Genomic DNA, 24,247 nt, shown 5'->3' with positions numbered 1-24,247 from the left:
CCTTACCTGGTTCGGAATACGCTACCATGTCGCAATCGATTTGGATTTTCATTTTCCTCCTCTGTTGTAACAGGTTTTCAGTTTTGGCACTGAATTTCTTTGGTTGTTTATTCTTTTGGCATAGGCCACCAACTTCATGTGCACTTGAAACAATCATTTCTGCCAAATCTCCATCTTTAGTTATGTGGAACTTGCTTTGGAGGACTTCTTGGAATTTAGACGAATGTTCTTCCAGCTTTTTGAGGTTGATTACACTTCTCTACCCTTTCATAAGTTTATTCCTTTCATCTCTTACACTGAGTTCGATCCTTGCTCGCACCACAGACAGTGATCACTGCCAGTGTTGAACTGATTTAGCACCAATACATATTTTACAATGTGCAGAACGTTTGACAGAATAAAGTCTATCTCATTTTTGACACTGAAATTTGAACTCCTCCAAGTCCATTTTTGGTCAGGCTGCTTCTTAAAGAACGTATTCATGATGGACATATTGGTGTACTCAGCAAACTGGACTAATCTCTCACCTCAATCGTTTAGGTCATCAATCCCATAGTTGCCCACCACTGTGTCACCTTGCTTCTTGGTACCAACTTTTGCATTAAAATCACCAATAACCATCTGGAAGTGACAATCGCTACCTTTTTTACAGGTGCTATCCAGGCTTTTTATGAAAGATTCTATTTCTTCGTCAGGGTGGCTTGAGGTAGGCGCTTACATCTGATCAATCTGTATTTTATACTTATTCGACACCTTAAGGACCATTCGAGCTATCCTCTTAGAAGTTCCTTCTAAGATAGATACTCTATCAGTGATATTCTTGTTAATTAAGAACCCAACTCCATTGAGTTTTTCTTCTGGGTCGCCACAAAAGTAGAACAAGCTGCAGGAGTGCAAACAGAGACAGTCTTCCCCTTTGCTTAAACCAACCATACTCCAGTTGATTTTTGTAAGCTCTTTCTTGATCTCTTCTAGTCTGTTGTTGCCTATTAGAGAGCGACAGCTATATGTACAGACTTGAAAAATCTGCATCTTTTTCTCAGCACATCTTGGTGTTTGGACATCAAAGTTGCTCCCACCCAGAGATCCTTACTCCAGAAAATTTAACTTGTCGTCACACATCATGACTCAAAGGTGAGAAGCATAATTGCCATGCTTGCTTCAGAATGGATTCGCGATATAATTTCCAGGCCACCCCTGACATGGGGTACAGACTTTGGTAGGCTGCTCCACTAGAGTACAGCCGCAACCACGTTGCTAGTTTTGGTCCACCCTGGGTATTGCATTTCCCCGGTGCCACTCATATCTGAGAGGCTTTCCACTATCTGCCACCTGGGGAGGTGCCCATTGGGGGACTAGCAACCACACTATTGCAGTACTAATTAGATGGTATCATGTGAACTAGTACAAATTTAGTGATGGCGTTCATTATATAAACTGACATTCTGACTTTACAGTAAAGTAGTTCAAATTCTATGAAACTAATTAACCTACAAGATAAATAACAGTAGTCCAGAAGCAGGTACATTTTACATTGCAGATTTTGCTTCTGTGCATGTTGGATGCTTACCTTACCCATTGTAATATCATTGACCCGAATTTTATACACAAGGTGGCATACATCATTAATTAATTAAATAATTAAGCCATTAATTACAAGTTTTGCATAATTTACCATAACTTTTAAAATGGCACTTGTACTCGTGGATAGAGTATTCCCAATGTGGAAGTATAAAATGGCTTCATAAATTTTTCTAAATTGCTAGACCATGAAATATTTCATAAACAACTTTATCGTTAATAGTTACAGTCTTCTGTGAGTAGCAAAATGTAACCTAGCAGTATTTGAAATGATTGTGTGGTTGCAAAACAACTATTTGTTCATACCCTACTCTTTCAATAGTTGACATCGTCCAAAATAGTCAGTCTGTAGTCGGGAAGGAAGTGCATAACATCTTCACTGTGAAAGTCAGTTGCCAAATGTGAACATGCTGACACCTGTGTAAGAGTCCTGGTCAACAAGTAAACAAACAACACCTACATCAATTCTGCTCCCAGTAATCACTCAGTTGACATTTATGTGACAATCTGGTGTATCTACTAAAATATGCGTCTGAATAGCTACCATTTAACATCTGGATTTTTAGGTTACTTGACAGTGATTTGTGATGAGAGGTAGGGTTGCAAATCTGTGGGCTGTAGGGTAACATAAGTACCAGCCACATGGCTGTCCCCTTAAGTCTTAAAAAAAGGTTTGAGTTACTGCCTACTGCTGAAAGTATGTCTGAGCCAGCATGGGACACCTCACCTGTTGGACTGTGGTCGATCTTACTGAGATGTCCAGACAACTGCAGAGGGTGTGATTGCCTGTCACTGGAAGCTCCAGTTTTAGGTGGGTGATGGAGCCCCTCAGGAAAATAGTGGGCTGATCAGGAAAGAAGGCCAGTATCCACTCTGTATGCTTGCTGTTGGTGGGGGGTCTTATCCAAGATGTGGAGGATGCTCTGCTAGCAGGGACTGAGCACACTGGGTGCAGCTAGCAGCAAACTGCAGTTCACATAAGCACAAATGATGACTACCGTCTGGGTTCAGAGGCCATCCTCTGTTCCCACATGTGGCTGAGTGTATGGGTGAAGACAGCTAGCTTCGCACATGGGGTGGAAGCAAAGCTATTGTTTTGCAGCATTGTTCCAAGAACTGATTGCAGTCCTCTGGTTTGGAGCAGAGTGGAAAGTCTAAACCAGAGACTAAGGCGATTCTGCAATTACATCAGATGCAAATTTCTTGACCTCCACTATCAGGTGCAAAACTGTCAGGTTCTCTTTCATAGGTCACACATACACTGCATGCAGGAAGTAGCTATGAGGGTAGTAGAGTCTAGGTGGTGAACAAATGTGGTTTTTTTTAGGATAGAGAAATCCCTGACAGCCTTGATGAGATGTCTTCTCAGTCCAGAAAGAGTAGCATTCATCACAGCAGACTGGAAAAAGAAAATGTTAACACAGTATTACTTAACAGCAGGAGCACCCATGGAGAGCTCCTCGAACTAATCTCGCTTATAAACAGTAACAATGCCCACAGAATACTAGGGACAGAAAGCTAGCTGAAACCAGAATTCAGCAGCAACGAAATTCTAAATCCCAACTGGAATAGGCTCAAGGCTGATGGCAGAAGCATGTTTATAACCACAAAAAAATATGATAATATTTAGCGAGATTAGTACAGATTCCAAATGTGAAATAACTTGGGTGAAAACAAGTGTTAAAGACGGATCAAACATGGTCATTGCATACTTTTATAGACTCTTGCCTCACCAGCAGTAGTGGTGAAACAGTTGATGGGAAACATCAAGAATATTTCATGTACATTTCCTGGTCACATTACATTTTTAAGTGGAGATTTTAACATACCAGTTCGACTAGGAGAGTCGTGATTATGATGGATTGTAGGGACAGAGGATCACGTGAAATTGTTCTAAGTGTTCCATAAAATTTTGGGCATGCAGCTATATAAATTAAGCTGCTTCTTCTAATATTTAGGCTGAATACCGCCCAGCCATTATAGCGTCCCCAGTGCCAAATTTTTTATCATGTAGCCGTAAAATAATAATTTCTCTGTGTAGGTTTAGATTGCAAAGAAATAATTTATGACAGAATGATCTAAAGAGAAAAGATACGCTCTTTTGTTAATTTTTTAGTCGACTTCACTTCTTCTTTTGTCTTGAATGTGTCTAGAGGGACATCTTGCGTGTGCTGACGAATGTAAGCATATTTGTATGAGTTAAACATATAATATACTGATTTAATATTATTGTGCACTTTTAATTTGTGAGAGGTGATCCCGATTTCATGTCTGCCTTCCTTGAATTAACCTGCATTCAAGTAATTTACAGCTCAACAATCGCAGCGGCCGATGCAGCCAACGACGCCATTACGTGGCGATATTAACTTATGAAAATTTAACGGAAGCTGAAAACTCGCCCGCTATTAGCATAATATCAATTTTTCTCCACAGCCGCACGAAGTTGCAGAAATACTTAGCTTTAAGATTCTTATTTTCAGTCGCATAGCCGAGACCCAGAGCCAGGACTCTGACTACAATACAATGGTTAACGGAGGTAAGAAAATACTCTCGCGCGTGTGTGGGCCGCAGTTGTAATTAATAACTAAAGATCTTTTGCTTTAAAGTGAACTGACTAGCCGAGGAAATTTATATGAAAAGTTTATTACATTGTTCAACTTAAATATCATTTTTATTAAGGCCCACCACGTAAGTCGGCAACAATCAAAAAATAATAATAACAATAATAATATATACATTAAATTACGACGGCCGACGGACGCGAGATTGGCGCCGCAACTTTGGGGCCCGATTAATATGATTCTATTGTAATGAATGTAATTATGTATATGTATAATTGTTGTAAAATATTAATGCTTGTATGAATTCTTTTACATGTACAACAACAAAACCACACCCTGAGGAGATCTGGAGAGGAAAAAGTGTAGAAAAGAAAGAGGATTGCGAGAAAGAAAAATAAGTAAGGTAAGGCCTATTGTGCAAGCATCCTGTGTAGCTCTGTGCGGAATATCGAACCCATGTGCACATGAAATACCTTCGGTGTTTTGTGTATTTATGTGTTTATTTTTGGAGGGGATAATTATTCGTTTTGTTCATTTATATGTTTATTTTTGGAGGGGATAATTATTCGTGTGTGTATCAGTGTTAAAGATTTGTCAGTGGCTTAAAGTGAATTTATTGTGGGTAAGATAGGACAACCTAAAACATCCGTACCAGAAGAACAAAATTCTGTTAATATGGAAAGTGAGGATCATTTGCAAAACGTAAACGAATCCCAAGCCACCGCCTCGGATAACATAATTTCCGGAGCGGGGGGCGAGGATTTGTGGCCGCTGAATGACGCTCCACAGCAGAATGGGAATAGAGTAACAACTCCACTGCCTGGGCAGGGGGGCCAATCGAGTGCTAGATTAAACGGGGCACCAGTATGCTCACCGATTGCAGACCCATTTGCAGAATTTCTGCGCAGGTTAGAAGAAAGAGATAGGGAAAGAGATCAGAAACTGGCTCAGATGCTACGTGAGCAAGAGCAGCGCAATGAAGCAAAACTAGATAGGATCCAAAGCGAACTAGCCGAGATGCGGGACGCGTGCAAAGAAATACCCGATCTTGTGCAAAGCTTAGTCGGCGAAATGCAAAAATTACAGATATCGCAGGCTAGGCTTGAAGATAATGTCCAGACTTTAACCAACCGCGTAGATAATGTGGAGATAGATGCACGGAAAAGTATTGACGCATATCTGGAAGCGCAAGCTCAAAAAGTAGAAAAAGAATTAAATGAATGGCTAGAAGTAAAGGATCGCGAGATATCTGCAAAGATTGAAAGCGACGTAAAAACAGCTGTAGAACAAGCGACTGCGGCCGCGAGTGTAAATATTGACGCTAGCGCTGCTGCACTACATGCCGAATTAACACAGATCAAATCCCGTGTGACAGCGGAGTTGCCAAATTGGCAACAGGAGGTCGCGCGGAGACTGTCTGCGTTGGAAAGCAATGTAAACAGTGGCGGACAGATCATGAATCCGACTCCGCGTACTGATTACTATAATAACGCTGACGGTAGGCAGGGTGCGAGTGCGCAACCGCAACCTAATGCGAATTATGAGCACGAACAACATGCGATACCGTGCAGCGCACATCACGAAGTGATGAATGTCCCAGAATGTAGCAATCAGACGTGCAAAAACGAGGACAATGTAATAAAACACAGGACATTCCAACCCTTCAATAGCGAAAAACGAAATGTCCACCCTGTTGTATTTATTAAGAGCTTCAGGAATGTGTTTCCCAGGACATGGACGGAAAGACAAAGAATACAGTTCGTGGTCTCCTTTATTCAAGGTGACGCGGCACTGTGGGCCACCGACGTGTCCGAAAAATGTCTAACGATGCAACAGTTTGAAGGTGCATTCTTGCAAAAATTCTGGTCCGATAGCGTCCAAGAAAGACTACGAAAGGAGTTGTACAGTCCAGAAATGTACAATCCTTAGATGGGAACGTTACGCAAATATTTCGAAAAGTATATAAACAAAACCAGGTACTGGGACGAGCCAATGTCCGATCGTGACATAATCAGATTAATAAAAATGAAGTTGCCCAGTGAAATTAAAAGATATTTCATCAATGTGCCGGAATACGATGTAGAACAATTCATGGAAATAGTGGATTCTGTTGACTTATTGATCGAAGATATGAAAACCGAAAACAAGTGGAACCATGCAGGCTGTAATCAACAAAAAGCCGATTACAATAGCAGCCACAGTAACGGTAGTAACTTAGTACCAAATGGTAACGGGAATAGGCAAGAGCACCGGCAACAGAATCGAGGCACAAACAATGGCAATGGTTATAACGGCAACGGTTATAATCGTCAAAATCGAAAGAGACATCATGATGGACGCATGAGTGATGGATATAATGGTAACGGCAATCCGCAATGACGGAACAACCGAAACCAGTGGCGTGGTCGCAACGAACCGACACCACAGTGGCAACAAAACACTGCGCCACAATGGAACGCCAACCCAGGTCCGTCACAGAACATGTCAGGGAGTTACAACCGACCACCGCAAAACCAGAGCCATATACAATATCAAAATACACCATCGGGGAGGCAGGGCAGCCAACCCAACAGTAGCAACAACAACAACCAGAACCACAATGTGAGGTTAGTGGAAGTGACAGACAACTGTCAACCCACCAATGCTCATCCGTTAAACTAAAGACAGCCACAATACGCTCTCCGTTGTTGGCTGCAGGATGGTGTAGTGAGGGCACATTCACGGATGACAGCCATAAACTTTGTATGCTGAGATACAATGAAGGAACAAAAATAGAAAAGGAACTTGTAGACATACCGCAGAAATGTAACCGAACCGACAAAACTGTTGTGCAGGCTATATTGCAAGCAGATATGTATGGAGCACCAATACAGATAATAGTCGATACCGGTGCGTCAACCAATGTCATGAGCGCAAATTTTTACAAGTACTTGAGTCAAAATAATAGAATACCAGTATTGCCAGTGAAGAATTGTCGTGTTACAGGTGCAATAGGTGCACAATCTCATATCATAAAGCACCAGGTGCAAGTCGAGTTTACGGTAGGAAATGAAGCAATGAAAAGCTCGTTCCTAGTAGTTAAGGGATTAGGTGTTGCTTGCATCCTGGGGATGGAATTTTTACGCCAGAGGGACGCAAAAATCGACCTCTTGTGCGGGGAAGTAAGCCTTATGAATGAGGATAGACGTGTAGTTTTGCCATTGTTGAGGACACGGGAAGTGCACGGTAAATATTGCCAGAGCTTTCAAGCGAGATTCGAAGGAATACAGGTAATGAATTTATATTCTGACTTAAGTACAAGACAAGCGTATTATAAAGAATTTATTACTGAAGATAAAGAGGAAAAAAGGAAACTGATAGCCATGAAAGTTAGGGAGTCAGAACATTTGAAAGTGGTACCTCACGATACTTTCTGTCACGCAAACTACATCATCCTGTGGTCGAATAAGGAGGCAATTACGAAGTAAACAAGAAAAATACTTACAAAGACTTAAAGAAGTTGCTCAGTAGAGCAACTTTTACATATGTGAATAATAGGTTAAGTTTATAGTGTATTTTTTTTGTGTGTAAATGTTAAGATTTTAGTGTAACATTTAAAGACAATGAGGCACCCAAGATTAGTGCGATTCAATTTTGTAGATGTTAAGGAATAATAGTATTTTTAAGCAATTGCATTTTGAAGAAAAAAATGAATGTAGGTTTAAGAATATGTTAAAAATTTCATGTTGAAAAATGCTTTAAAAATATTTTTAAAAAAATTCACCAGCATGTAATGATGAAAGAATTTTTCATTAGTGTGTCATGAATATTTTTGAACTGTAGTAGTAATGCAACTTATGAAATTCAATATTATAGTGTATATGTTGTTCCATGTATTTATGTCTATACCGATCTTGAAATATGCTCAATCATAATTTACTAAACAACATGAGTGCAGGGTGTACATCACCCAAGGTACCTCATGTGTTGTGGACAAGGTACAAAGCAAATCAATAAACGCGACTACCGCTAAGCACCGTTAAAATATATTGCCATCTGCTAAGGCAGAGATTTGCACGAATTTGTAGTGTAAACAAAAGTCACAAATCTAACATTAATCTAGGAACTTGCACGCTAGGCCTAGATTATAAAATGTCTACGATAATGCGAGAGGCAAAGTTTTGTAAAGTCGAGCCTGGCTCTGGAGAGCAAGTACGCAATGAGTGGGCAGACATGACATGGGGACTTACCTCAGATCAGACGGAAATACAATTGTATAGTCAAAAAATCTGAAGGCAAGTACGACTCTAAGTGGAAAATAAAAAGAGATAATTAGTGCGAGAGACTGGTAAAATCCAGCACGAACCAAAATCTAGTTCAGACTGAATGAAATACATTAGTGTTTGTGAACTAATCGAAACAGTTACTTTAAACAGTGTGAAATACTGTGAAGGTGAAACTGTGATATGGACAGTGAAGTGCTAGTATTGAACGTTCAACAGAGGTGAGGACGCCAAACGCCAATATTACGCACGAAAAACTGTGAATTTGCTTATAAATGTGAACTGTTAACGTGAAGTGAACCCATAGTCAATATTTTTGGGACAGACTGTAATTTCAGTGAGTACAATAATGCGAGATTGGAATGCGATGCGGGGACTGTTGCAGAACAGCGACCGCAGAAACGGCGAATGTTTGTGCTAAGCTTGTATTGGGACACTCACCAGTGCCTGCGAGTGCGGCGAAAACATAAATAATTTTATCAAGACAAAAACTGACGTGTAATGGAAACAGTATTGCATCAAAACTGCATTCATGGGAGAAGGTCCATGTCATGTTTTCTGCAAGACAGTGCTGGCTTGACACTCGGAAACTGGCGAAAACTTAACAACAACTGCCGCACTAATAAATTCTTCTTTCCCACTAGCGTAACCATCTGCGGCGGGAAACAAATATTACGTTGGTTGTGTGTGTGTTTCATGTACTACGTCGGAGATGCGTAGCAGAGCTGACTCCTGCCAACAAGAGCGGGGGGCGGATATCATCCCACTCCGCCACGCCTGGCCGAGACAGAAGCGCATCGCCAACCGTGCAGCCGATCAGCTGATTCTGACGTTCCGCGACGGCGAGACACACGCTGGCGTCGAGCGGGCGTTGACCTCTCCGCAGCCGCCGCGAACGCCGAGCACCAAACACACCAACCGACGCCGTCGCGAGATAAACGTCGCGGCGTAGATCATCAACGACACCGCAACCAAGTGTTATAATGACGTCATTTTTTGCATAGTGCAACAAAAATATTTGTATGCACATCCTGTACTCCAATGACATTCCAGAAACGTTTAAGTAAAAGTGACCCAAGCAGTTAGTCTGTCGCTCCGCCGAGGTTTTCCCCAGGTTTCCCTACGGCCGCGCCAAATGGGGAGCGAACAGTTGACACCCCTGGGACTTCAAATATTCCGGACTAACTCGTTGTTGTATACCTTGAACCTCATCTGTATTACACTTTGTGCGCAACACACCTCAGTAATTTAACGATTTAAATATACGATGTGACATATGCAAACTGTGAAAGAAAAATCTGCGTGTGGACACTGTGGACATGAAAGTGGAAATATTTATGTCAAAAAACACGAACATTTTTTTATGACATAAACATTTCGGGGGGCAATATAGCGTCCCCAGTGCCAAATTTTTTATCATGTAGCCGTAAAATAATAATTTCTCTGTGTAGGTTTAGATTGCAAAGAAATAATTTATGACAGAATGATCTAAAGAGAAAAGATACGCTCTTTTGTTAATTTTTTAGTCGACTTCACTTCTTCTTTTGTCTTGAATGTGTCTAGAGGGACATCTTGCGTGTGCTGACGAATGTAAGCATATTTGTATGAGTTAAACATATAATATACTGATTTAATATTATTGTGCACTTTTAATTTGTGAGAGGTGATCCCGATTTCATGTCTGCCTTCCTTGAATTAACCTGCATTCAAGTAATTTACAGCTCAACAATCGCAGCGGCCGATGCAGCCAACGACGCCATTACGTGGCGATATTAACTTATGAAAATTTAACGGAAGCTGAAAACTCGCCCGCTATTAGCATAATATCAATTTTTCTCCACAGCCGCACGAAGTTGCAGAAATACTTAGCTTTAAGATTCTTATTTTCAGTAGCATAGCCGAGACCCAGAGCCAGGACTCTGACTACAATACAATGGTTAACGGAGGTAAGAAAATACTCTCGCGCGTGTGTGGGCCGCAGTTGTAATTAATAACTAAAGATCTTTTGCTTTAAAGTGAACTGACTAGCCGAGGAAATTTATATGAAAAGTTTATTACATTGTTCAACTTAAATATCATTTTTATTAAGGCCCACCACGTAAGTCGGCAACAATCAAAAAATAATAATAACAATAATAATATATACATTAAATTACGACGGCCGAATACCGCCCAGCCATCATCAGAGTGAGCCGAGGTGACTAGCGCTCCAGCACTTGCTCCGTCCTTTTAAACCCGAGGACCGAACCACTGCGTATCTGGGCAAAGATACACAAGGTGCCACAGATGTAGATAGGCAGCAAAGATGTGTAACATATGCATGGAAATTAAATCTATGGCTGCGCAGTCGATCCACACGGCGATATCGATGTGTCACGAAGAGCTGTACCGTCATGACGTCTTTGTGATTTAATTACAAAAATTGCCAGATTCCATAATTTGTCCAAGCTGAAGCCACTATCTCTATTAATTAAATTTGTTGCCAACCGAATTTCAATTGCTTCTTTCACTACAGAGTCCCATAAAGATGAAGTCAAGGCTAAAATTTTGACATTATCACACACCATAGAGTGCCCAGTGTCAATAGTGTTTTGCCACCACAGTTTTATTAGGTTGTAAGAGACAGGTGTACCTGCGGTGCTCTGTGCATCTCTCCTGGACTGTACGTGTCGTCTTTTCGAAGTATGAACGGCTGCACTCACAGGGGATCTTATAAACCCCAGGCTTCCAAAGCACCAAATCATCTTTAACGGAACCCAAGAGAGCTGCAGTCTTTGGTGGAGGGTGAAAAATCACTTTCACTTTGTGTTTACTGAGGATCCGTCCTATTTTCGTCAAAAAGTGTGATGATGTATGCCAGGGGATGGCCTGAAGAGGGTCTGTGTACCAAAAGAGGTAGTCAGTAGGCAAAACATAAAACTGCAACTATTATTTCTGAAATGTATTGGTCCCTTTTTTAATCAACAGTATGTCGAGAATATTTAAATATTAATGACAATAAAATGAGTTCACTCTAATGTTAATTAAATCTCTTAAAACAGAAGGGAAAGACATTACAACTGAAACTGCTTTTAGAGACATTTCTCTTATGAGGAGTTGTGTGAATCTACTTGTATGGGAGTTATTACAGACTGGTTGTAAATAGGCTATGTCTTAGAGTCATAGGCAATGGTCATCAAACCAACAGAATCAAGTAGAACCTTGCAAGTTGCTGTACCCACACCTTTCCCAGCTGATAAGTTGTAAGCAAGATTTTGTATGGATAATAGATTTTACTTAAATCATAATTATTAAAATCAAAGGCTCCAGTTGTTAATTGACAATTTCATTCACAAAACCAGTTTCGGCAGAGTTATGAATCATTCTGAAGTGTATTCAATGGTATGCAAAGAACAGTAGTCACATACTAAAATGATTTTTACTTCTGCTCAAACTACGGCATTTAATTCTATTTCATACTTTCTGCTGTGTGGCTGTGCTTAATACACACGAGAATGATTTGTATTTTAATTGAAACTAGTTATGTGAATAAAATTTCAGCTTAACTGACAACTACAGCATTTGATTTCAATAAACATTCTATTAACTGTTGTGGAGGGTCTCCAGTCTTTTGAGGAGTGGCAACTAAACCACTTTCTTAGCAGAAAGGCATTTAATCATGTCATGAAATTGTATCACTTATGAATGTTCACAAATACATTAATGAATTTGTGAACATGATCATTTACAGAATATAATGGTAACTCTACAATCAGGACAACTATCCTAGAGTTGATTAGGTTCCTATAACTTGGTAACAGCTTCTGTTCTTTTTTATTGTATTGTAAAGTTTACTCTACTGTCAGTGTGAGAAGTACTAGATAATTAGAAATAACCTACTTGAATTTCCTTCAGGGAAAGATGCCAACACTTGGTGCGCAAAATAACTTATGAATATATTTTTACCTTTTACACTAGGGCAATTACTGTTAAAAGAATCAGCTGCAATCTGATATATGTACTCATCTTTGGAAATCAATGCAAGAATGCTATTTTTAAGATAATACCCTCGCTTAATACTAACAACCTCAAATAGAGATAAACTGGATACAATTTCATACCCAGCTTTGCCATCATTAATTTTGCTGGTAGGTCTTGAACCATTTGCGTCTAGTTGCCTTTCCTCAGGTTGGTCTGAACTGGCAGTCCTATCATTAGATTGACGAGGTCGGCAAAATACATCCACTATTTGAACATCATCATCATCGGCCTCTATCATGTTGCGAGCAACAAACCACTGGTCCATGGTGAACGCATTCAGTGTTGGTGAACTTATGTGTACCATTGGCTCTTTATTCAGTGTTGAATCCTGTAACAACATTATATACCAAAATCAAAGTAGTATAAATTGTTCTATTCACATCATCATGATATGAAAAATTAAATAAACATATTTCAATGATAATTATTCACCAAATAGTAAGAATACCCAACATTCACAGCATGTGGTTTCAGAGTGAACTGACTATTGGAACCACAAATATGCCTCAAAATTAGTTCTGGAAATATAAATTCAGATACTGTATGTAGTAAATAAAACTGTATGAATTGAAATGTGCATCAAGTCTTATGTTGATATTATTACAGTTTGAGATTGCAGGTGAGAGAGAAGGGCAATTGGAGAAAGAGTGCAAGAGAGGCGTTTGGTAATATGGTTGGTGGGGGAGGAGGGGGGGGGGGTGGAGGGTTGTGATGGGAGCTGATAAATATGGTATGAGAGAAAAAGAGGGGAGGATGAGGAATAATGTACATGGGAAAATCAGAAGTGATGAACAGAGCATGAAGGTAGGGGCAGGGCGGGAGGGGGGGGGGGGGGGGGGGGGTAAAGAGGCAGAATGTGGAGTGGGGCAGGAAGGATGTGAGAGACTGATGAATATAGTAAGAGGGAAAAACTGGACAGCAAGAAAAGCAGGAGGAAGGGCAGAGAGAGAGAGAGAGAGAGAGAGAGAGAGAGAGAGAGAGACAGACAGACAGACAGACAGACACACAGAAAGAGAGAGAGAGAGAGAGAGAAGATGTGGGGGGGCAGGGGGGGGGGGTTAGGAACAACAACGACAAAGGGAAGAACATGAGATACTTGTTTTTCACTTTCCTTACACTGCTCCATAATATGTGTCGACTTCAAATCTTATCACAGCTCACAAATTCAATTAAGCTTGTTTTTAAAATTTGTGTCCAACCCTTCTTTCTTATTCTTCTTACTAGTTGCTTCAGACTAGCTATCATATGCTGGATTTCTTTGCAAGAACCATTTCTTCAACACCATCATCAATGTAGTCTTTCCACATCGTCTGAGGCCTCCGTGTCTCCTGTTCCCACCCACAGCTCCTCCGAAAGTCAATAATACAAATTTGTTTTCTGGCATCCTCAATATGCACCCAGCCTAACTATATCAACACTATTTCACTTTATTTACAATGCTGGGACTTGACTGCTGATCCAACAGTCCTTTGTTTTTTAATATATTCTACTACCCCCCCATGAACCACGGACCTTGCCGTTAGTGGGGAGGCTTGCATGCCTCAGCGATACAGATGGCCATATCATAGGTGCAACCACAACGGAGGGGTATCTGTTGAGAGGCCAGACAAACGTGTGGTTCCTGAAGAGGGGCAGCAGCCTTTTCATTAGTTGCAGGAGCAACAGTCTGGATGATTGACCGATCTGGCCTTGTAACACTAACCAAAATGGCCTTGCTGTGCTGGTACTGCAAATCGCTGAAAGCAAGGGGAAACTACAGTCATAATTCTTCCCGCGGGTATGCAGCTTTACTATATGGTTAAATGATGATGGCGTCCTCTTGGGTAAAATATTCCGGAGGTAAAATAATCCTCCATTTGGATCTCCGGGTGGGAACTACTCAGTAGGACATCATTATCAGGAAAAAGAAAGCTGGTGTTCTACGGATCAGAGCGTGGAATGTCAGATCCCTTAATCGGGCAGGTAGGTTAGAAAATTTAAAAAGGGAAATGGATAGGTAGAAGTTAGATATAGTGGGAATTAGTGAAGTTCGGTGGCAGGAGTATAATGAATAAAAAAATTGGAGTGCGGGTAAGCTACTACAAACAGCATAGTGAACGCATTATTGTGGCCAACATAGACACGAAGCCCACGCCTACTACAGTAGTACAAGTTTAAATGCCAACTAGCTCTGCAGATGATGAAGAAATTGATGAAATGTATGATGAGATAAAAGAAATTATTCTGGCAGTGAAAGGAGACAAAAATTTAACAGTCATGGGTGACTGGAATTCGAGAGTAGGAAAAGGTAGAGATGGAAACATAGTAGGTGAATATGGATTGGGGGTAAGAAATGAAAGAGGAAGCCGTCTGGCAGAATTTTGCACAGAGCATAACTTAATCATAGCTAACACTTGGTTCAAGAATCATAAAAGAAGGTTTTATACATGGAAGAATCCTGGAGATACTAGAAGGTATCAGATAGATTATATGATGGTAAGACAGAGATATGGAACCAGCTTTTAAATTGTAAGACATTTCCAGGGGCAGATGTGGACTCTGACCACAATCTATTGGTTATGAACCATAGATTAAAACTGAAAAAACTGCAAAAAGGTGGGAATTTAAGGAGATGGGACCTGGATAAACTGAAAGAACCAGAGGTTGTACAGGTTTTCAGAGAGAGCATTAGGGAACAATTGACAGGAATGGGAGAAAGAAATACAGTAGAAGAAGAATGGGTAGCTCTGAGGGATGAAGTAGTGAAGGCAGCAGAGGATCAAGTAGGTAAAAAGACGAGGGCTAGTAGAAATCCCTGGGTAACAGAAGAAATATTGAATTTAATTGATGAAAGGAGAAAATATAAAAACGCAGTAAATGAAGCAGGCAAAAAGGAATACAAACGTCTCAAAAATGAGATCCACAGGAAGTGCAAAATGGCTAAGCTGGGATGGCTAGAGGACAAATGTAAGGATGTAGAGGCTTATCTCACTAGAGGTAAGATAGATACTGCCTACAGGAAAAGAGAGACCTTTGGAGAAAAGGGAACCACTTGTATGAATATCAAGAGCTCAGATGGAAACCCAGTTCTAAGCAAAGAAGGGAAAGCAAAAAGGTGGAAGGAGTATATAGAGGGTCTATACAAGGGCGATGTACTTGAGGACAATATTATGGAAATGGAAGAGGATGTAGACGAAGATGAAATGGGAGATACGATACTGCGTGAAGAGTCTGACAGAGTACTGAAAGACCTGCGTCGAAACAAGGCCCTGGGAGTAGACAACATTCCATTGGAGCTACTGACGGCCTAGGGAGAGCCAGTCATGACAAAACTCTACCATCTGGTGAGCAAGATGTATGACACTGGCGAAATACCCTCAGACTTAAGAAGAATATAATAATTCCAATCCCAAAGAAAGCAGGTGTTGACAGATGTGAAAATTACCGAACTAGCAGTTTAATAAGTCACAGCTGCAAAATACTAACACGCAATTCTTTAGAGACAAATGGAAAAACTGGTACAAGCCAACCTTGGGGAAGATCAGTTTGGATTCCGTAGAAATGTTGGAACACGTGAGGCAATACTGACTCTACGACTTATCTTAGAAAATAGATTAAGGAAAAGCAAATCTACATTTCTAGCATTTGTAGACTTAGAGAAAGCTTTTGACAATGTTGACTGGAATACTCTCTTTCAAATTCTAAAGGTGATAGGGGTAAAATACAGGGAGCGAAAGGCTATTTACAATTTGTAAAGAAACCAGATGGCAGTTATAAGAGTCGAGGGGCATGAAAGGGAAGCGCTGGTTGGGAAGGGAGTGAGACAGGGTTGTAGCCTCTCCCCGATGTTATTCAACCTGTATATTGAGCAAGCAGTAAAGGAAACAAAAGAAAAATTCAGAGTAGGTATTAAAATCCATGGAGAAGAAATAAAAACTTTGAGGTTCGCCGATGACATTGTAATTCTGTCAGAGACAGCAAAGGACTAGGAAGAGCAGTTGAACGGAATGGACAGTGTCTTGAAAGGGGGATATAAGATGAACATCAACAAAAGCAAAATGAGGATAATGGAATGTAGTCGAGTTAACTCGGGTGATGCTGAAGGAATTAGATTAGGAAATGAGACACTTAAAGTAGTAAAGGAATTTTGCTATTTGGGGAGCAAAATAACTGAAGATGGTCGAAGTAGAGAGGATATAAAATGTAGACGCAATGGCAAGGGAAGTGTTTCTGAAGAAGTGAAATTTGTTAACATCGATTATAGATTTAAGTGTCGGGAAGTCGTTTCTGAAAGCATTTGTATGGAGTGTAGCCATGTATGGAAGTGAAACATGGACGATAAATAGTTTGGGCAAGAAGAGAATAGTAGCTTTCGAAATGTGGTGCTACAGAAGAATGCTGAAGATTAAATGGGTAGATCACATAACTAATGAGGAGGTATTGAATAGAATTGGGGAGAAGAGGAGTTTGCGGCACAACTTGACAAGAAGAAGAGACTGGTTGGTAGGACATGTTCTGGGGCATCAAGGAATCACAAATTTAGCATTGGAGGGCAGCGTGGAGTGTAAAAATCGTAGAGGGAGACCAAGAGATGAATACACTAAGCAGATTCAGAAGGATGTAGGTTGCAGTAAGTACTGGGAGATGAAGAAGCTTGCACAGGATAGAGTAACATGGAGAGCTGCATCAAACCAGTCTCAGGACTGCAGACCACAACAACAACAACATATTCTACTAGCGTTACAAGGTCCCCCAGAGAGACCTCTCCCCCCCCCCCCCCCCCCCTCTCTGGGAGCCTTTCATTCAGAAACTGCCTGTTTATATCCAATTGTCTCTCTGAAGGTTAATCTTTCACTTGAATACAGGATACTAGTTGAACAGAGAATTAGCACAGTCATTTTAATGACTCAGTCCACTGATCCATTTCTTAGCATATGAGGTAATTCAAAATATGCTCTATTAGCTGCTGATAGTCTTGCTTTAATTATGTTTTCACAGCTATGTAAAGCAATATGTTTTTACGTCAGATCACTAACTGCTACGGATGTTTTTCATAGTCGCTCTTACTGATGACCATGTACTCTATTTTCCCTTCACTGCTTTACAGTCCTGTCTTCAACATCACGTTCATGAAGCTGTGTCTACTTTCATTTATTAGTACAATGTCATCATCAGCTTCGGCAAAGCGGAATAGAGTTACTCTTCCTGCTTTTACTCATTTTGGTTGGCATTCTGGAATTCTCACTCAGTTTCTTTCTAGCTCCAAACTGAGTAGAACTCAGGATAATGTTCCTCTTTTTGTGAGGTGTGTTTTGACTTTCAACACTCTAAGTTTCCCCCTCTGGTTCTAACTCTGAAGAATGTTCTAAGCATCCAATGATAGTCTTTTTGTTGTTCCTGTATGAGACTCAATATCTTCTCTACATGGTGAGTAGAAATGTACCCTTTTCATAATACTGTCAATGGCTAGTAGAATTATCTTAGTGGGAACTGGAAAGTTTAACAGGATTGGTCTGTGCATGCTCTGCTGTGCCATTCTGAAATCTATTACAGCCAGGTGAATTTCAAAACTAAATTTCAATCACTCCTATTTTAGCTGACCTATACTTTGTTAGGTATTTTTCATCTCTCCATAACTATATGATTACTCCAGAAATTACATCTTCTATCTCTATTCTGCTGAGGTTTACGTCTTTTTCACTATCTCCCTCTCTCTATTAGCTACATGGAGGATTCTGTCATCCTCAAAACACACTTGAACTTACAGGTTGCTGAAGCTGTGTAACTCACACTTAACTTTTCTGGAAAGTTACTCGCCAGCTCTTTTCAGATTTCTTTTCTCTCTTCCAAGACACATATATCACAGTATGCACTCCTGTAAATTCCGACATAAACTTTGCTATTAGAGAAACAGTTTCTGAATGGAAATATCATCTACCATGTAAAAGTATGCCCACAGGCGGGCATTACGGATCCCCTTGTTGTTATTGATTGCAAAGCTGATTAGCTGAATGTCAATTTCACTACTAGTTTAATGGACACTAGTGTTCCCTACAATTGGCAGGACTTGAGACGTAACATATCACTTTGGAGAAAGTGAAGTGTTTGTTTTGGACTGCATATTATGCACAAAATTTTCTGTTTCTTTTGCACATGTCATTTGAGAGTAACTGTGAGCAAATTATATCTGCAAGGTAGGGGCGATGAGCACAAGGATTCCAACACATAGACACACCTGCTGGTCACAGCAGTTATTCCATGAAAACAATGTACAACGCCGGAGGTTCGCTGCAAATCACAGAACCTTGACATGCATGACAATGATCATGACATCAGTTGTCAGGGAAATTCAGAGATGCCATACAGAGCGGAAATGACAAAGGCTAATGCGTATTATGAACCTTGTTAAATTGTATGCTGTAACGTGGAATGTATGTCATGGAGGTGAAATACACACACAATAAAGAAGGAACACGAGGACACCTGAACAATGGTTGGCTCATTTTATGACATTCTGGCACCTTTTGAAACAGGACTTTTGGATGGGCTTGCGCCAGTGGATAAGAAGATTTAATTGAAAGAAAAAGAATATGTTTGATTTAAAACGCAAAAAAAGGATCAAAGAAGATCAGTTTTGTCAGTACATGATGCTGTTGACCATAGCAATGGAGGCAACAACTTGGATTTCCGACAGTGTATAAACTGTTGTTTGTGCTGCAAATAAACGAATTCTACAAAAAATAAATATGTTGCAGGGATATTGCTGAATCCCTCAAGAGCAACTTCATTAAAGGAGCAAATAAGTACACAAATGGGAAGAACAATATATGAGTTAGCTGTAAGCTGCTATCGTCTCCTTGGCACCGTGCCAACACACCTGCAGTCAACCACAGTTGCATCGGCAGCCCACCCGGGCTGCAGTCGCAAAATGACTAATTGCCGGCGACGTGGTCTGCCTCGTCTGGCGTATCAACTTTTCACTGACAACTTGGGGTGACAAGTGCTGTTCTCAATCTTTGGTGAGCTGTATTTGAAAGGGGGCTCGCATGTGTACTTACGCTAATGGGATCACAACAGGTTTGAGTGACCAAAATTTTCCTTTCTTAGGTATGTACTGAGTCTTTGTGGTGCTGCAAAAGTAGGCACTGAGTTAGGAACTGGTGATACTGATTTTGTTAGTGCATGCCAGCAATTAGTACAGTCATGGCAACAAATGATTCTGAATGGTTAAAGGAATAAAAGTAGATGTCAAAACTTAAACTTCTTGTATTACTGGCTTAAAAAATGAACTGCATTGCCTACTAGAATCAGTGCTATTGCTGGGACGAAAACAAGTTCAGAGACACACAATAGAGAATCTTGACAAAGAAAAAAGAAATAAATGCTAAAATTACATAGTTACAAACTGAAATTAGGATGTTAAGTGGGGAGCTACATGACAAGATACATAAACAGTTCGATCTAGTAAGACAGGTCAATGAAGTTTCATGAAGTAAATAATGAAAATGCAAGAATTTATGATGGAGCAATTTAAAACAGTACAGCAACAAATCTCAGACACACAATTGAGGTTTACTGCAATAGAACAAACCAAATAATCAAATTTAACAGTTATTCCCGGTTCCACCTTTGCTATTTTGGAGGATCAATTAACTGACTTAGAAAAGCAGAAAGCACAAAAGAAAATTGATTCAACTGTCAATATAACACAGTATGCAAGCACTCTCGGATAGGCACGGTGAGGAACTCCAGAAAATCTGGGACAAGCTTTCAAAAACAAAAGAGGAGTAGCAGACTGCCAGGAGAGCTAATTGAGGAGCTGCAACTAGGAAATGGAACAAGTTTTTCCAAGCAATTTCCAGAGTTAAAACTGGAAGGAGATGAAAACACAAAGTATTTTTTGGGCATTTTCTAGGTCACTAGCTAAATTTTGGGAACATTCAACAAGGATTACCCACATTGTGTCACACACTGTACGCTCTACATATGCAATTTATTACTAATACGTGGAAAATTGTTAAACAGCAGGGCATGTGCTCAGCACACCGCTCTTCCAGCCGTATGTCAGTTTGCGAGACTGGTGTCGCTTCTTCTCAATCAAGTAGCTCCTCAGTTTGCCACACAAGGGCTGAGTGCACCCCACTTGCCAATAGCGCTCGGGAGACTGGATGGTCACCCATCCAAGTGCTAGCCCAGCCCGACAGCACTTAACTTGGCTGATCTGACGGGAACCAGTGTTGCCACTGTAGCACGGCCATTAGCAAACTAATGGTTTAACTGGTGATAAAATAGTATTGTTTCTTCAACATATTCTAGACACTACATTATATTAGATACCGCTATTAGATCATGAAAAAAGTAAAGTAAGAATAAGATGAATTACATAAAATTAATGAGCTAACTACACAAACAGTGTCAACCAAATCTATGAATAAGTTTAATTTAGAAAGTACATGATATTTAAGTTTAGACATTAACAATGCAAAATATAATCCTGCCACTGTACCCCAAGTGCACAGTTCAATTAAGAAACAAATAATACTTGGCTGTTATTCATGTGTTCACAAAAAAAACGAAGTGTTACTGACATCACATAAAACAGAGAAGGGTTACACAGGCCAATAGAAGCACGCACCATAGCTAATGACCTGGTAACATCCAAGCTACACTCAAATGAAGAAGTTGTATGAATATCCGAGTTTCTTAACACTTGGAGGTCTGCTCCTGAGCAGCTATAGTGGATGTTCAAATTCAAGATGTAGAAGTGGGTCTTAGATACCAAAAGGAGTAGGGTCTAGGTTACATAAAATGCAAGGTAGATAGATGCTTCATATGGCACGAGATAATATACACTATATTTGTGTAAGAGAAAAGTGGGCATGGACCAAAAGGATGACCAACACCAAAAGAGGAGTGAAGGGGGCACTATCTCTGTAAAGAATGATAAGTATCTTTCTGCAATAAGTGTTGTAATTAACACTGTTTATAAGGGTAGTACACCACCATTACATTTTTTTTGTTTACTCCAAGCTCTTGAATGAACAGATGGAAACACGAAGTTGGACTAACTGACAGTCTGTAACTTTGAAAAAGTTAGATAAAAAAGAAGAGGCAGGCATCTGATCTCTGTTACCCAATCATGGCATAAAGTGAATCAGTAGCGATAAAAGTATGCGAATACCATTCAGCATTTAAAACCCCTGAACTGAGAACAGGGCAATAACGAATTCAATTATACTTCCATAAGTATATGTTGCAGAGCACATCCCAGGGAATCACCTGGGGTCAAACCTACCTCAATAATAAAGAATTACTAAGTTTTATTTTATCCATTGTACAGAATATATGCCAACGACCTTGCCACAGTGGTAAGAGTGATTCCCTTCAGATCACTGAAGTAAGCGCTGTCGGGCTGGGGTAGCACTTGGGTGGGTGACCATCCAGTCTGCCGAGCACTGTTGGCAATCGGGGTGCACTCAACCCTTGTGAGGCAAACTGAGGAGCTACTTGATTGAGAAGTAGTAGCTCCGGTCTCGCAAACTGACGGGAGAGCGGTATGCTGACCAAATGCCCCTCCATATCTGCATCCAGTGACGCCTGTGGGCTGAGGATGACACGGCAGCCAGTCGGTACCATTGGGCCTTCCAAGGCCTGTTCGGAAGGAGTTTTTAGTTCAGAGAATATATGTGTCTTAGTAGGCAGACTATATGTTATAAGGGGATTAATTGCTTGTACATGGGAAATTTTCTAGTTTTGTGGAATGTAAGAAGTACAAGGAACTGGTACACCTGCCTAATATCGTGAAGGGCCCCCACAAGCATGCAGAACTGCCGCAATGTGATGTGGCATGGGTTCGACTAAGGTCTGTAGCAGTGCTGGACGGAATTGACATCACGAATCCTGCAGGGCTGTCCAAAAATCCGTAAGAGTATGAGGTGGTGGAGATCTCTTCTGAAGAGTACCAGATATGCTCAATAATGTTCATGTCTGGGGAATTTGATGGCTAGCTTAAGTGTTTAAACTCAGAATAATGTTTCCGGAGTCACTCTGTAGCAATTCTGGATGTGTGGGGTGTTGCATTTTTTGGGTGGAATTGCCCAAGGCTGTCAGAATGCACAATGGACCTGAATGGATGCAGGCGATCAGACATGATGCTTATGTACACATCAACTTTCAAAGTCGTATCCATACGTATCAGGGGTCCCATAACACTCCAACTGCATATGTTCCACACCATTACAGACAGCCTCCACGAGCTTGAACAGTCCCGTGCTGACATGCAAGGACCATGGATTCATGAGGTTGTCTCCATACCCATACATGTCCATCAGCTTGATACAATTTGAAATGAGACTCATCCGACCAGGTGACATGTTTCCAGTCATCAACAGTCCAATGTCAGTGTTCACAGGCCAAGGCAAGGCATAAAGCTTTGTGTAGTGCAGTCATCAAGGGAACACGAGCAGGCCTAGGGCTCCGAAAGCCCATATTGATGATGTTCCATTGAATGGTTCACACACTGACACTTGTTGATGGCCCAGCATTGAAATCTACAGCAATTTGCAGAAGGGATGCACTTCTGTCACACTGAACGATTCTCTTCAGTCATTGTTGGCCCCATTCATCTACATCTACATCTACATACATACTCCGCAATCCACCATACGGTGCATGGTGGAGGGTACCTCATACCACAACTAGCATCTTTTCTCCCTGTTCCACTAACAAACAGAATGAGGGAAAAATGACTGCCTATATACCTCTGTACGAGCCCTAGTCTCTCTTCTCTTATCTTTGTGGTCTTTCCGCGAAATATAAGTTGGCGGCAGTAAAATTGTACTGCAGTCAGCCCAACACTCGTGTGATGATCAAACCTACCAGTAACAAATCTAGCAGCCCGCCTCTGAATTTCTTCTATGTCCTCCCTCAATCCGACCTGATAGGGATCCCAAACGCTCGAGCAGTACTCAAGAATAGGTCGTATTAGTGTTTTATAAGCGGTCTCCTTTACAGATGAACCACATCTTCCCAAAATTCTACCAATGAACTGAAGACGACTATCCGCCTTCCCCACAACTGCCATTACGGGATTCTTTTTCCTATTCATCTGCATTAATTTACATCTATCTATATTTAGAGTTAGCTGCCATTCTTTACACCAATTACAAATCCTGTCCAAGTCATCTTGTATCCTCCTACAGTCACTCAATGACGACACCTTCCCGTGCACCACAGCATCATCAGCAAACAGCCGCACATTGCTATCCGAAAGATCATTTATGTAGATAGAAAACAACAGCGGACGTACCACACTTCCCTGGGGCACTCCAGATGACACCCTCACCTCCGATGAACATTCACCATCAAGGAAAACGTACTGGGTTCTATTATTTAAGAAGTCTTCGAGCCACTCACATATTTGGGAACCAATCCCATATGCTCGTACCTTAGTTAGGAGTCTGCAGTGGGGCACCGAGTCAAACGCTTTCTGGAAGTCAAGGAATATGGTATCCGTCTGATACCCTTCATCCATGGTTCGCAAGATATCATGTGAAAAAAGGGCGAGTTGCGTTTCACAGGAGCGATGCTTTCTTAAAATACTATGTTAGATGAGAATGAAGAATCTTATGAATTCTGTTTGGACACTTAAGAAGTGTGTGGTAGTGCTGGAGTTTTGCCAAATATTATTTCATTCTCTTTACCAATTAAATGACACTCTCTACTCATCTCTTTTTATGTCTGAACTGCAACTGCGCAGTTCATTACCTGGACCAGGTGGCCGGCCAGTGCTGTCCAATTTAAATGTGCCAGTAAAAAAGTTACCCCGAGTTATAGCTCAGTCTA

The 24,247-nt window shown here is 40.8% G+C and overlaps 1 protein-coding gene across 1 annotated transcript in view; it reads right to left on the bottom strand.

The window, feature by feature from the left end:
- Positions 1-24,247, bottom strand: part of LOC124593675 — a 106,655-nt gene that overhangs the window by 52,596 nt on the left and 29,812 nt on the right. The window contains exon 3 of the mRNA XM_047131968.1: positions 12,505-12,752. Within this exon, the coding sequence (XP_046987924.1) occupies positions 12,505-12,752 (248 nt within the window). The remainder of the gene's footprint in view (positions 1-12,504; positions 12,753-24,247) is intronic.

The sequence above is a fragment of the Schistocerca americana genome, chromosome 2 (assembly GCF_021461395.2).
Source record: "Schistocerca americana isolate TAMUIC-IGC-003095 chromosome 2, iqSchAmer2.1, whole genome shotgun sequence".
In the NCBI taxonomy this organism is placed as follows: Eukaryota; Metazoa; Arthropoda; class Insecta; order Orthoptera; family Acrididae; genus Schistocerca; species Schistocerca americana.
This window is presented reverse-complemented; position numbering and strand designations above follow the sequence as displayed.